Genomic DNA, 13,467 nt, shown 5'->3' with positions numbered 1-13,467 from the left:
AGTAGCGGATGAGCGACACGTTGACCGTGGAGGAGTTGTCTTTGCTCATGCACATCCTGTACCTTGGATCCAGCGACCGATCAGCTGGAGGAGCCACGATTCTTCCACCCCAGCTTCATGCAGCAGCCAAGCAGCCAAACATCGGGACGAGAGAGACGCCGCACCTTGATGGCCGATAGTGCAACGCCGACTGCTACGGATCATAGTGATTAGCTTTCAGCCCCAGCTACCGAACTCGCCGAGTACTCTAGCTCAAGTTAACTACACCACCTGAGTCCAGCCGACCTTCTTAAAATATCAAGAATGCCCTGTATGGCCCTGTCAACTCGCTTGGAGGCAATTGCGAGTTATTGTTTCCCACAGCAAATGACAAACTCATCGGCCATCACGTCTTGCAGTCGGCGACTTAAAAGCAGAGGTCGCGATCAGTAGCAGCCATGTCTTTTTTCGAGAATCCGAACCGTGCCGATGACCATGGAACAATACATACCACTTTGTGATCAAGGACGCCAAGTCAGCCTCGCTGTCCAAGGGCGATGAAGAAGAGGCCTATAGAATTCGAAGCCATGCCCAAACGAGACGACGACAAGGTGAAAGATCTGCAGCGCCGTCCGACCTCCTACAATCCGTGGCATCGATCCCTAAGGACAGGTCTCGGGGTAGATGACCGACCTCTGATAACCAGGAAGAGACCACTTCACGAGAACGCTCGCAATTTCCTGAGGTCAACTCTCACCACCGAATACGTCGGGGCCGACCTCACTGCGCTCATCATGCTGCCCAAACTCCAAGCGGCCCTATCAACGGCCAAGCCCGAAGCATCCTCTTTGCTGGAATTCCCCGGCCTGCATTTCTGGTTGAGCGCTCTCGGCGCTCTCGTTTCGCTGTCCGCAACCAAGAAACTCTCGAGCTGCTCACACCGTGTCCCCAAAGGCATTCCTTACAACCAGCAATTCAATTTCTTTGGCCGTCACATGGCTCAAAGCGCGCGTCGGCTCCGACTCGAGAACGAATTCGACAGTTATCGCAGTTTCCTCCGGAAATGCCTATATTGTAGCTTTTACTGACCACGTCGATGAGATAGACCACTCCACCACCGGAATCTGCGCTCAAGAGTAGGGTTGATTCGCCTCTCCCCTTTCTTCCAGCCGGGAGCACTCCCAGGCCGTTCGGGATCTTGTTCTCGGGCATATTCAGAACTTTGGTCACGACGGCACCACGGGCTTGATCGCGTTGATCGACCTCCCACAGCGTCGCGGAACCCGGTGTAAAGGTGAAATTGTACACAAAGCCGTCGACGGACTGGACGTAGAAAACATCGGGACGGAGCTCCGCGATGCCGGTCAAGCAAGTGCCAGGAGGAAATTGCGCGATGGCCGAGGCAGGGGCAGGATTCTCCTCTGGGTCGACGAGGTAGATGACGCCGTTGGAAATATCAGTCGGAACGATTTCACTGGTAGAGCGGATTGCCTGGTAGAATCAATGTATTCCTTCTGGGTTTTTTCTTTCTTTAAGATGAGGAGCGATCTGGCCTGCGCAAAACTTACAAGATCTCAAGCCATGTGAAATTAGGAAACTGATGGACCGTTTCGAGCGTGTATGAGGCAGGTTCAGTGCCAGGGCGGCCCACGATTGGGTTCGCGGAACAAACACCCAAAATTGACGAGGCTGCGCAGACGAGGGGAAGGAGGATAGCAGAAGGCTTGATAAGGGGCATGATGCTTTGAACCTAGGTTCGAGATGTCCAACAAGTATTCAGGTTGATGGGGTTATTGACAAGAAGAGGTGAGAAGGGGGCAAAGCGAGAGGCCGCACAGTATTATCGATCTATTGCAGTATTGGTGATTTTATATGAATGCAGACTCTGAGAGAGAAAAGAATTAATCATTAGACAGACTGTTGGGCGCATCTTAGATATTGGATCAAAATCTGCCTTTCACGCATGTTGAAGCTGCCGTCCGGGACCTTCCAAAGATCCGCATCTACCTCTGTAACAGTAGTCAATGCTTCCTGCCAAACTCACTACTGTGAGATTGCGCGGACATGGATCTAAATCAGGACAAAACAATATAGGACCACGCGGGCAATAGCGTTATTGAGATGTACAGCCATGTTCGACCATGCGGAGGTTAGGGAGGGCCATGGTTCGGCTACCAACCGGCTTTGGCTGTAGAGGTTTGGGCCACTCTCGGCTGGAGGATATCTATCACGTAGAAGAGGCTAGCTTGCAACAAGTTTTCAAGTCACATTGTAAATGGAGAGTCCTTCAAGGTTGCAGTGCCCAAGATCAATTGTGAAATTTGGCCCTGGGGAGTTTTGTCAATGCCAGCATATAGTACTGTTTTGAGACTAGTGCCTGATCCTCGGCCTCGGCCAGGCCCCCTTCATGTCGGAGAGTCACCCTTTTAGGACGAAGATATCTTGGCATTATATGACTGGTCTATAGCCCATGATTTAGATCTAATTTTTATACTCGTATTGTCCATGTAAAATTTATATACCGTCTATTCAGTTGAGCATATGATGTTGTCAGTAAGCCTGTGTATTTCCAAGACATATGCGAAGATGCGCTCAAAGGTGATATTCCGACGGGCGCGTAGGATACTGGCTGGCTCCATGAAACCGAAAGCGCTCTCGTATATCTGAGAGCGAGGTGAGTGTGGAGGTGAAGTCTTTATAAAAGCGGCACGGTCGGGGCTGAGTCGCATGTGAGCTTGCGAGCCAATTTTTACACTCCTCTTTCAGTGCCAAGCAGCATTTCCTGAAAAGTGGTGGAGCTGGTCCTTAATGGGCTGGAATAGGAATGTGGGGCACCTCCACATTGTGGGACCTGATATCACCCAGTGAAGCCAGAGTAATCGACGTGTCGACTGTCGACTCCTCAAGTCGATGGGTTGGGGTAAAAACTATCTCGTGCTAGGTATACGGTGTCGTGACCCCTGACGAGGCTGGCCCATCTTTGAAGAAAAAGCTTTCTCCCTGACTCGGCTCTATCACCATCACCATGTCGACAGTCACGGTGGAACATCCTTCTATAGGAGCAGTCAAGGGCCTTGACGGCGACGGCGTATACCAATTCTTCGGAGTTCAATATGCCACTCTCCAGGACAGGCTTGCGGAAGCCCAGGTGAAATCGAGCTATGAGAGCCCAGTCGATGCCACAAGTCATGGGTGAATTTTCAACTGTCCCCCACCGAGTATTGGAGATATTGACGCCATCTGCAGACCCTCGTCGTTCTCTCCCCCGAATGGCTATGACAATGAGATGCTCTTCATCCAGCAGTCAATGCCCAAGCCGTCGACTGTCCACTCGGACCTAGACTGCTTGAATCTCAACATCACAGTGCCGAAAGGACAGCACGGGGTCGACCTGGCAAAGCAAAAGCTTCCGGTGTTCGTCTGGATACACGGCGGAGGCTTTGTTGTCGGGGCAAACTCCTGGCCGCACTATGACCACGCCAGAATCGTCAAGCTGGCCCATGATAATGGGGTTCCTGTGATTGGCGTGGGCATCAAGTACGTATAGTCACAGCCTTCGGCCGAGGAAACAATTCGGGGAGGGGACAGGGGAACCACTCCCTAACGTTTAGACACTTTGCTGAGAACAAATTAGCTATCGTCTAGGTTTCCCGGGAATGTTGACGTCGGAGGAGTTGCGCCAGAAGGGATACAAACCCAACAGCGGACTCCGTGATCAGCAAGCAGCGTTGCGCTGGGTCAAGCAGCACATTGCTGGGTTTGGTGGCGATCCAGACAAGGTGACCGTGATTGGCGAGAGCGCGGGAGCAGGTATGCGATGTCCTCTGATCCCAATCACACATTCTTTATGATGATACAGGCTGCTGATGAGACACTTCAAGTGGCCACCACGCTACACCTGTACTCCAAAGAGCCACTTTTCCACCGCGCCATCGCTACAGGCGGCTCATGCCTGCTCGTCCCGGTCTTCACCCCCGCGGACCAAGAACGCACATACCAACAAGTTTTGTCCATCTTAGACTTGGAAAACCTCGACGTCGACCAACGGATCCAAAAGCTTCTGACCCTGCCGATGGACGAGATCATTGCGAAACTGCCGCCCTCGGTCGCATTCTTGCCTACCGTGGACGGGGAAGTCGTCCCTGTGCAGCCGACGTTTGCGGGCGTGGCCGATCAATCCGACCGAAGCATGCCCGGCAAGCAGTGGGTCGATGCTTTGATGATTGGGAACAGCGAATTTGACGTACGTTTAGTCATCCTCGAGTGGACATCGGCAGCTGGTGCGTGCTGGTGCTGACCGGTCTTCTTGACCTCCGTTATAGGCCTCCGTCCTCGGATTCATGCTCGGGCACCTGAAACCGGGTATCGGGAAAAAGTTCCCGGCGTCAATACGGTCCTCTCTCGCGACGACGCCGGACTTTGCAGATACCCTCCTCGAGGCGTACGGCTTTGGCGATTCGGGATTGGACGACGAAACGGCGTTTATCAAATTCCTCGACTTCGTCAACGACGTCAGCTTCTTGGGTGCGACCACCTCCTTCGCCCGCGGCTGGCCAGCCCCCCCATCCTCATCCTCATCCAACTCGAAAATCTTCACCTTCTTCTTCAACGAGCCCAACCCCTGGGCCGGCGCCTACCAGGGTCGCGCCACCCACGTCCTCGACGTCGTCTTCCTGTTCCAGAACCACAATCACAACCTGCCGCCCGCGCAGAGGGCGGCCGCCGAAGCGTTCGGGCTAGATCTCATGCGGTTTGTGGCCGGACAGCAGCCTTGGCCGGGGTATACGCGCGAGAAGAGGACCGCAAAGGTATTTGGCCCTTCGAAGGGGGAAAAGGTGACGGCTAGGGTGGTTGAGGATGCAGAAGCATTGGAGACGGGTAGAGGCAAGTCGATCCTCCAGCTTGCGGAGAAGGTCGGGTTTGATCGCCTGAACGAGACGGTCGGACGGTTCAGGATGGGTCTCTGAGAAGCGGGAGGTGTTGCATGGCGGTAGCATACCCCAACGGCATGGCGTGGCGGCGAAAGAGAAGAGGCAAATGAGAAATAGACACTTTGTGCTGCTGCTGCTGCTGCTGCTCCACACTCAAAAAAGGAAAAGGGTACACACGAGTCCCTTCACGAGTCTCCTTCCCGGATATGATGGTCTCTTGGTTCCACGGGCGGCCAGGCTACTCTTGGGCAAATGTAGGAAGAATAGACCCCTAGATAGACATGCATATAAAATATAGATAGATAGAGGGAGATAGCAGTGGTGAGCGTCAATTTCCAACTTCCCTGCTCCTATGGACATAGAGTCTGGGATTTGTCTACGCAGTGTCCGTAGATACATACACCAATTAACGAGTCACCCATCGCGCATCTTGGAATGGAAATGGGAGAAGGTGACTGGTCCCTGCGTCTATTTGTGAGTCACGATGTGATTGTCACTCTGTCACTCTCAGAATCACCCACACGTACGGGCTCGTCATAGCTCGGCACAATCTCTGTAACGCTTAGCTAGGTATGTTATAGACAGACAGTCAGTCAGTCAGCTAGATAGATAGATGGATAGATAGATAGATAGATCATCTTCCACAGTCGCCACCACAAGACAGGATCAACGGATTCCCCATCCCCCGAGAAATAACTCCCCTCCTACTCCTCATGCGTGCGAACGTGCATCTTCTCGAGCAAATTATTGCGGGCCCAGTAGCTGCGGTATTTCTTGCCCAGGACAAACATGGGCGGCACTGTGGCGACCAACGCAAAGGCGACGCCACCCCAGACGTAAAAGGCGTGCTGGGGCCCGACGGCGGCGGTCCAGTTGTTGACAAAGTAGCTGAAGCCGTACAGGATGAGGTTCTTGACCGACATGCTGGCGATGAAGATCTCGTTGGCCATTCCCCGGTATGCGTCCAGCGCGTAGTTGGACGTGCCGATGCACAGGAACATGACACCGAACAGCATCAGGCCGTGCACGGTGGCGCACGCGTACGGCGATGCCCCCTGTGAGACGAGGTGGCCGAACAGCATCAGCCCGACGCCCGAGCACACGCCCAGCACGCACGGGATCAGCCGGTACTCGGGCTCGTAGACGCCGCGGTTGCGCCGCGCGCACCACTTGATGAACGGGTCCGAGAGCACGCCCATGATGATGGACCCGAGGATGCCGCCCACAAAGGGTCCCAGCGAGAGGTACCCGATGCTGGCCGGGCTGAGGAGGTAGGGGGGCGGGGCGAACAGCTGCGCCAGGCAAAACGCAATGACCACGTACAGGACCACGAACATGGAGTTGACGATCAGGATCCACAACACGGCGAGGTTGAGCACCACGGCAAAGGGCGCGAGGAGGAGCTGGAAAAAGTTCTCGTTCGAGTACGTGCCGCTGAAGATGGCCAGATCCTGCACAAACGTCTTCTTGTGGTAGACGGGAGCCTCGTCGGCCGTTGTCGACGTCGCTCGCTGCGCCTCGGTCTCCTCGGTGTGTGTCGCGGCCGCCACGTCGGATTTCTCCAGATTCAGTCTCTCCTGGTACTCGAGTGCCGCGAGATCCTGGAGGTTGTCGTTCTTGACCTCGTCGATCTCGTAGCGCCGGTCCCGCACGTAGCTGGTCTCGGGGACGAACAGGAACTGGAGGATGGTCTGGATGCCGCCGAAGAGGACCAGAAGGTAATACCTGCCAGGGAAGAGAGATCAGTGTGATCCGGATCAGAACCACAAGACCTCCACCAAGTGCATCAAGAGAAGAGAGAGCAGGAAAGAAAAAAAAAAAGAAAAGAAAAAAAACCTACAGCCATCGCCATCCGATATTCGAGGCGATCGGGCCAGCAACCACACCCGTCAGATTGGAGATGCCAGCCAAGATGAAATTGATGCAGGACGCGTAGATGCCACGCTCATGCACAAAAAACATGTCGCTGATGAGGGTGAAGATCAGAGATTCGTAGGGCGCAATGGCGAAGCCCTGCAGGATCCGCGAGGCGAGCACCCCTTCGTAGGTGTTGACGCAGGAGCCCACAATGTCGGCGATGAGGCAGAAGACGGACGCGAACAGGAAAATCGGCCTCGTGCCCCATTTCCTGGACAGGGCCGAGAACAGCGGGCCGGTCACGCCAATCACCAAAGTCTGGTAGCCCGAGCTCAGCACGAGCTTGGGGATGGTGGTGTTGATCTCGATGGACATTTCGAAAAAGGCCGAGTTCAGCATGGCGCTCACCACGGCGGCGTAGAGGATCGACCCCCAACAGGTGATGCCCAGGGCCGTGAGTTTCTTGGTGTAAGACCAATTGAGTGGGTCGTTGGGATCGTTCGAGGGTTGCGGCACCAGCACAATGTGTGCGTTGCGCCCCGTGCCATGCTTGAGCCCGCCCGTCACCTCCTGCGAGTGCGCGGCGTCTTCTTCGAGGATGACGGTGCCGGGCACGTGCGGGATCTTGGTGTCGTCGAGGATACCGAGGAACGGCATCTTGAGATCCGGTAGCGCTGGTGAATGGATCCAAAGGATGAAAACGAATGTGAAGGAGCTTGAAGAGCGGACCGAGCGAGAGCTTGGAGTTCGTCCGTCTCTTATACCTTCGTGGGTGTTTTTGATATGAAGAAACCTCGCAGCAACGACTCGTGGATCAAATAAAGATGCCACTCAACCCCCTCTAGTCATTTACTTGTAAGGTGGATGGAAGCTTTAGGAGAAGCTGATGAGGTTCCCCGACACCAAATGCTCTCAGGTTCACCGACTCCGGTCGATTCTTGACCCTGGAGAGACCCACTCAGCCCCATGCGCCCCATTTCCCCAACCGCCCGCCGCTTTGCCATTTCAGGAAAGGTCGGAATCACCATCTGGGGTTGATATACTCTTTAATGTGTGGAGTATGAGACCCTTCTGAGTAATTATCGCATGGGCTGCTGCGTGGGGTACTCCCAACTCCCATATGTGGCTAGACAGCTTGCGATACTACTCGTACGCTTCCAGGAAAAGCTGCCTGGAAACAACTATCACGATGGAAAGGGACTTCAAAAACAAAACAAGCAACGGGGTATTGGCATAGTATACCGAGTACCCTTTTCCCCAATCTCCCTCCCTAGCCACTGACTCCAAAACGCCTTGCCTCTTTTTTCCCATCGGGTATCAATCTCAACCATCCTTGCTTTTGTGCCGCTCCAAGTCGACCGGCAACTTTTCAGGCGTATCTGAATCAAAAAAAGTACGCTCATGGCAAAGACCCCTGGGCCTGGGACACAGGCTCAAGTGTCGGTTTCAGAGGCACAGGACCTTCCGAGCTACCCTTCACCGGGGCAAGCAACCGTGAAGACACCTCTCCCTTCAACACTTGCTCGCGAGTGATCTGAAGCATGTCACTTGGTAGGCCCATGCTGGCGAGGAATGTAACTGTGTCTTTCCACTCTGTTTGTTTTCTCTTCTCGCTCCATTTCAGTTCCTCGGCCATGATGTCAATCACCTTGGGCAGAGCATGTAGCGCAGCCTGTGCATTCAGGAAGCTCAACCGGGTGCGTCTGGCGAGAACATCGACGGCGGTTTGGGCATATTCGCTGCGTACGGCATACCGGACTTCACCGTCGATGAAGGGGTACAACGATGATAGTCGTTGGCCGCGCAAGGGATAGTGTTCGGTATTGTCGGTAGGAGAAGCCAGTGCTGCAACATCCCAAGCTCGATCGCCATAGTCGCTAGCCAAGTGCTTCGCAACATCGGGATCGAGGCCAAAGTGCTGGATAAGGTTGATGAAAAGAGTGGTCGAGTACCCGTGGGCTCCAATCAAGCGGATATGATGTGTTTGGCAAGTTCCATTCAGAAGACCCACCGAGGGATCAATACCATTGACGCCGCTGATATCTGGGACATAGCTAATGGATTTCGGCTGCAGCTTGAATGCTTCGATTGCTTTGTCGACTGCATCCTCCGCCATTTGTCGGTATGTCGTCCATTTACCGCCAGCGCAAGTGAGCAGTCCAGAGTCGGAAACGGTGACAAGATGACTCCGAACAAGCGATTCTGTGTTTTTGGAATTGGGGTCACGGACAAGGGGTCGTATTCCTGCATCATCGCATGTCAGTATCGATTCACTCTGGTGAATTAGTGATGGTAAACTCACCTGACCAGGCGGCAAGGATATCCGATCTTCGAACATCAATTTCTGGAGTAAGATATGTCCGGATCTCATCTAGGATCCATTCAATATCTTTCTCTCCGGCCACTGGGTTCTGAGAGATGGCACATGGCGCATCTGTTGTTCCAGCAATGGTATTTCCTTGCCAGGGGAGGAAGAAGATGACTCGTCCATCAGATGTGGACGGGTCGATGAGACCCATGTTTTCAGGGCTGAGGTACCCAGGAAGGACGACGTGCACCCCCAAGCTCGGTGCAACAATCTCCTTGTCACCGGGAGAGTCCATCTGCCGGATGGCGTCGGAAAATGGCCCTGTCGCATTGATGATGCCTTTCGCTTTGACAACAAACTCTTCACCATTAGCCTTTCCATCCTTCTCTGCAATCAGATCTCGTACTCGAGCGCCTGTAAGTTTGCCGTTTGCATCCTTCTCCAGGGCCGTCACTTCCAAATAATTGACCGTTGTGGCCCCGTACAATGTGGCGGTCATGGCCAGGGAAATGTTCATCCTGGAATCGTTATGCTGGCCATCGTAGTACACAAGAGCACCAATAAGGTTCTCCTTCTTCAACATGGGGAAGGCTTCTAGAGCCTTACTTCTGGGTAGGAAGTAAGAGCTCTCAATCCCCTCGGAGCCAGCCAGGAAATCATAGAATTTCGTCCCCGCCCAAAAGTATGGTGCCTGCCACCACGCCTGTAGTGGGAGCATGATGGGTAACCAGGACGACAGATGTGGCGCCGTGTACAGGAAACTCTTGCGCTCTCTCAGAGCCTCCCTCACCAGCTGGTATTGGTTGTAGTCGAGATTCCACACTGCTTTTTCCAGATATCGAACTCCACCGTGGACAAGCTTGGTGGATTTGCTGCTTGTGCCACTGCTGAAATCGTCTCTTTCCACGATGGCCACCTTCAAGCCTCTCGTTGCCGCATCCAGAGCGATGCCTGTGCCTGTAGCCCCACCGCCGATCACGAGAAGGTCGTAGGTTTCTGAGGATGGCGTCGAGGACGATTTCTTGAGGTCGGCAATCTGTTCGGCTCTCGTCTTGATGTAGGGGAATTTGGGTGGGATGATATTTCCGTGCTCGTCTCGTCTGGGTGGTTTGGGTGCAAGTGTTTCTGCTCCCGGGACGTTTCGAGGCCGGTAGATGATATACATGCCTGCGGTACCCGCCGCGGCCAGACCTGTACCGTACGCCAACGGCTTGAGTAGCCGACGCATGGAGAATCGGGAGGCCATTCTCGAGGCAATTCACCAAAGAGCAGTTGGGCAAGCAGGTTGTCAAGTGAAGGTCAAGGAGCGTTTGAACATGTAGCGACAACAATAGTGACGCTGTGTGATGTGAGACCAAGTTAATGTCTCTGGCGACAAACAGACCGATGGATTGGTGTCAAGGAGGATGCCAACTGCGATATTTGAAGGCGTCGTAAATGACTCTCGATCGACAAGCCAACGACAAAGGACGCAGCATTGCGGAGAAGCAAGACTCTGCCATTGACAGCACTCGGGGAATCTGGATGACCGAGCTCGAGGGGCGACGTGAGCCCAGGCCGCAACACGAGCTTTGAGCGACCCCGGATCTGCTAGGCATCTTGCGTGATGCTGAGTATTGAACCTAGTTACCCTTACACAACGAAACCTTTTGGGCAATGCGGAGAAATTAGTGGCAGGATGTGACTCGGGTCGATTTCTCCGACCAAATTCCGGAAATTGAGGTCTCGGGGATGGACACACCGAGGTGCAGCTCCAGGCGGCAATACCCCCTTTTTGAGAGGTTTCCCGATTGGGTATTGGATCCGCTTTTTTCCTTTGAACCAGCGTCGTATTGCGGATGGATCTCAGGAATCCGAGGGGAAAAAAAAACTTTATAGGTGGTGGAAGAACAAGACTTCGGCCGCATCTTGCCACTATTGACATACCTGGATGGATACCCGTTCACAAAAAAAACCCACTGTTTCAGACTCAGCTGACCTGGTTCGGTTCGTTCAGCTCGGACTACCTCATCAACCGACTATTGTGGCTATTAACTTTCGGCCATCTCCGGGTATATCGATATACCTTTTTTCTCATGAGATAGTACGTGAAGCATTGTTGACTGTAGGTAGATTGATCATGCCACTTGTGCCACAGTATCACCCACGGGGCTCTGTCGATATACTATACACACGCACAAGGATTGTCCTTGGTCAAACTCTCGATAGACAGATCTGCTGTGAAAGAATGACAGCGCGCTACTTGTTTGACTGTGAATCACATGTTCTCAGTCCTCAAACAGAGTCTACCGCAATCTGAACTATGAGTTGTTCCAGCACTAATAACCGTCGAACCTCACATGTCGCCTACGATTTCTAAATCACCCTTTGTACTTGGAAGAGAAATCACAATATGAAATGCATTTGTACGCATTGATTGGTCTGCCATCAGGTATCCTCGATGGCTATGTACAACAGTGCTTAACGCCTGCGCTCAGAACTAATCTGAAAAACCGACAACCATAACCGCCCTCGTATAGATTGTCTAACCTGTTCCCCTTTTGAATATCCAACCAACAACTATGTCTTCAATCACCTCACACCTGGCTCTCGGTGTTGGGAGTGTATGTATTTGACCACACTGATCGTTTCGGTTGCAAAAACCGTTTGAGACCCATGTAAGGAGTGTTGATCGGGCTCTCGCCGGTGAAGAGGAACATGTCATAGAGCCAGCCACCGAATGCGCAGCCACAGAATGGTGCAACCATTGGAACCTTTTGGGCAAGTCAGCTTCAAATTCCCGCATCTTAGATAGCATTGGATGGGCTTACCCAGAAGTAGTAGTCACCTGCGCTCCATACCTCGTGTCCGTAGCCGATCATATAGCTGACGAGACGAGGGCCGAAATCTCGAGCCAGGTTGATAGCATAGCCAGTCTCCCAGCCGAAGCACGCACCGATGCCAAAAATGACAAAGAAGAGCCCAAGAGGAGTCAAATCTCCTGCACCAAGATTTCCATCATCCTTCAGCGCGTAGATCAAGAACATCAGGATCGCACTGGCGATAAACTCGGAGAAGAACTGGCCGGTCTTGGTCATGAACGGGGCAGGATAGGTGCAAAAGATGCCTGCGGTCGACGTCTCGCCACCGACGGTCCGGATGCCAGGGCCTCCTTCGAAAACATCGATCGCGGACTTGTAGTTGGCATAAACAATTGCAGATGCTGCCATAGCGCCGAGGATCTGGGCAAGCATGTAGATTGGAAATTTCCTCCACGGAAACTTGCGAAAGATTGCGTTGGCAAGGGTTACGGCAGGATTTAAATGTGCTCCTGAGATGCCAGAAGTGTAGACTCCTAGCATGACACCAAGACTGTGCAACTATTAGCAACCGACACATTTTAGAATGTTATAACCGAGACAAAACGTACCCCCAACCCCAAGAGATTGATTGGTAGTCGCCCTTTGTGTTCCCACTGAGGACTACCTGCGCGACGACACCATCACCAAAGAGGATCAGGATGAAGACGCCAAAGAACTCCGACAGGGGTTCTCGGAGGAAATGTCGGATTCGACTCCAAGTCAGGTCAGGTTCTTGTTGCACCACATCTGCTTGAGGAATCTTGTGGTCGACGAGGGCACCGTGCTCGGCAAAGGCAGGGACGTCTTGAACAGAAGTTCGTCGTCTCTGCTCCTGGGGAACATTGAAGTGTTCCTGGTGGGTAATGTTGCCCATTGTGACTGGCTGTTTCTCCGAGGATAGAGAAGAAATGGACGTGGACATGTAAGAATTAAAGGTGGCAAGATGGACGAACAAAGGCAGTGCTGCTTTGTGGGGATACAGAACAATGAGAAGGTGCCCATGGGGGAGAGGACTTGGGTTATATAGACGAATACCACATAATATAACCCATGATTCCGCTCTCTCTATTCTGACTCCACCCTTGTAATCTCGAGTGTCATTGCCAGTGATACCGAAAACGTGGAAACAGAGTTAGTTCAGCAAACAAGGCGCTGTGGCCGATGCAAACCCTTGTACTAGGTATCGTGTCTAGAACCAAACTGTACAGGGGTCCGGGACACCCGCACGTTGGCCCTGCATAAAACACGAGATCGTGGCTTGTACGTGAGCCAATGATGCCGTATGACGGCCAAGAAAATCCTTCCACTCACATAACTTTTTCTTCAGTTAGTATCACCGCGAACCGCACACGACTAGACCCGGATGGTCTTGAAATTCCAGCGGCAACTCTATGCCGACTTGCATAGAGTTATGCCTTTAGGAAGCCCAGCTCAAAGCAATTCCTGCAGATCTTGATATGCACGATGCCCAGACTTCACGTCGATGTTATGGTATCTCAGGGGCCGTTGATAGGATCAGTCATCCAGTGGTGGTGAGTGAGAGGCAGTTGGC

At 53.0% G+C, this 13,467-nt stretch overlaps 5 protein-coding genes across 5 annotated transcripts; 1 reads left to right on the top strand and 4 right to left on the bottom strand.

Annotated features, from left to right (window-relative positions):
* Positions 1–914: 914 nt before the first annotated feature.
* Positions 915–1,717, bottom strand: AYO21_05247 (hypothetical protein; the record flags this gene model as incomplete). The annotated part of the gene is made up of 3 exons (XM_022655217.1): positions 915–1,001; positions 1,069–1,453; positions 1,548–1,717. The coding sequence occupies 3 exons, from the start codon at positions 1,715–1,717 to the stop codon at positions 915–917; spliced, it is 642 nt and encodes a 213-aa protein (XP_022512498.1).
* Positions 1,718–3,004: 1,287 nt separating this feature from the next.
* AYO21_05246 (hypothetical protein) lies at positions 3,005–4,946 on the top strand (the record flags this gene model as incomplete). The annotated part of the gene is made up of 5 exons (XM_022655216.1): positions 3,005–3,171; positions 3,226–3,516; positions 3,614–3,789; positions 3,861–4,222; positions 4,302–4,946. 5 exons carry the CDS (start codon positions 3,005–3,007, stop codon positions 4,944–4,946), a joined length of 1,641 nt encoding a protein of 546 aa, XP_022512497.1.
* Positions 4,947–5,614: 668 nt separating this feature from the next.
* AYO21_05245 (hypothetical protein) lies at positions 5,615–7,424 on the bottom strand (the record flags this gene model as incomplete). The annotated part of the gene is made up of 2 exons (XM_022655215.1): positions 5,615–6,635; positions 6,751–7,424. The coding sequence occupies 2 exons, from the start codon at positions 7,422–7,424 to the stop codon at positions 5,615–5,617; spliced, it is 1,695 nt and encodes a 564-aa protein (XP_022512496.1).
* Positions 7,425–8,166: 742 nt separating this feature from the next.
* On the bottom strand, positions 8,167–10,321 carry AYO21_05244 (hypothetical protein; the record flags this gene model as incomplete). The annotated part of the gene is made up of 2 exons (XM_022655214.1): positions 8,167–9,011; positions 9,070–10,321. 2 exons carry the CDS (start codon positions 10,319–10,321, stop codon positions 8,167–8,169), a joined length of 2,097 nt encoding a protein of 698 aa, XP_022512495.1.
* A 1,330-nt stretch (positions 10,322–11,651) lies between these two features.
* Positions 11,652–12,789, bottom strand: AYO21_05243 (hypothetical protein; the record flags this gene model as incomplete). The annotated part of the gene is made up of 3 exons (XM_022655213.1): positions 11,652–11,828; positions 11,886–12,426; positions 12,485–12,789. The coding sequence occupies 3 exons, from the start codon at positions 12,787–12,789 to the stop codon at positions 11,652–11,654; spliced, it is 1,023 nt and encodes a 340-aa protein (XP_022512494.1).
* Between the last annotated feature and the right edge of the window lie 678 nt (positions 12,790–13,467).

This window comes from Fonsecaea monophora (assembly GCF_001642475.1).
Source record: "Fonsecaea monophora strain CBS 269.37 chromosome Unknown Scaff32, whole genome shotgun sequence".
Taxonomy (NCBI): Eukaryota; Fungi; Ascomycota; class Eurotiomycetes; order Chaetothyriales; family Herpotrichiellaceae; genus Fonsecaea; species Fonsecaea monophora.
This window is presented reverse-complemented; position numbering and strand designations above follow the sequence as displayed.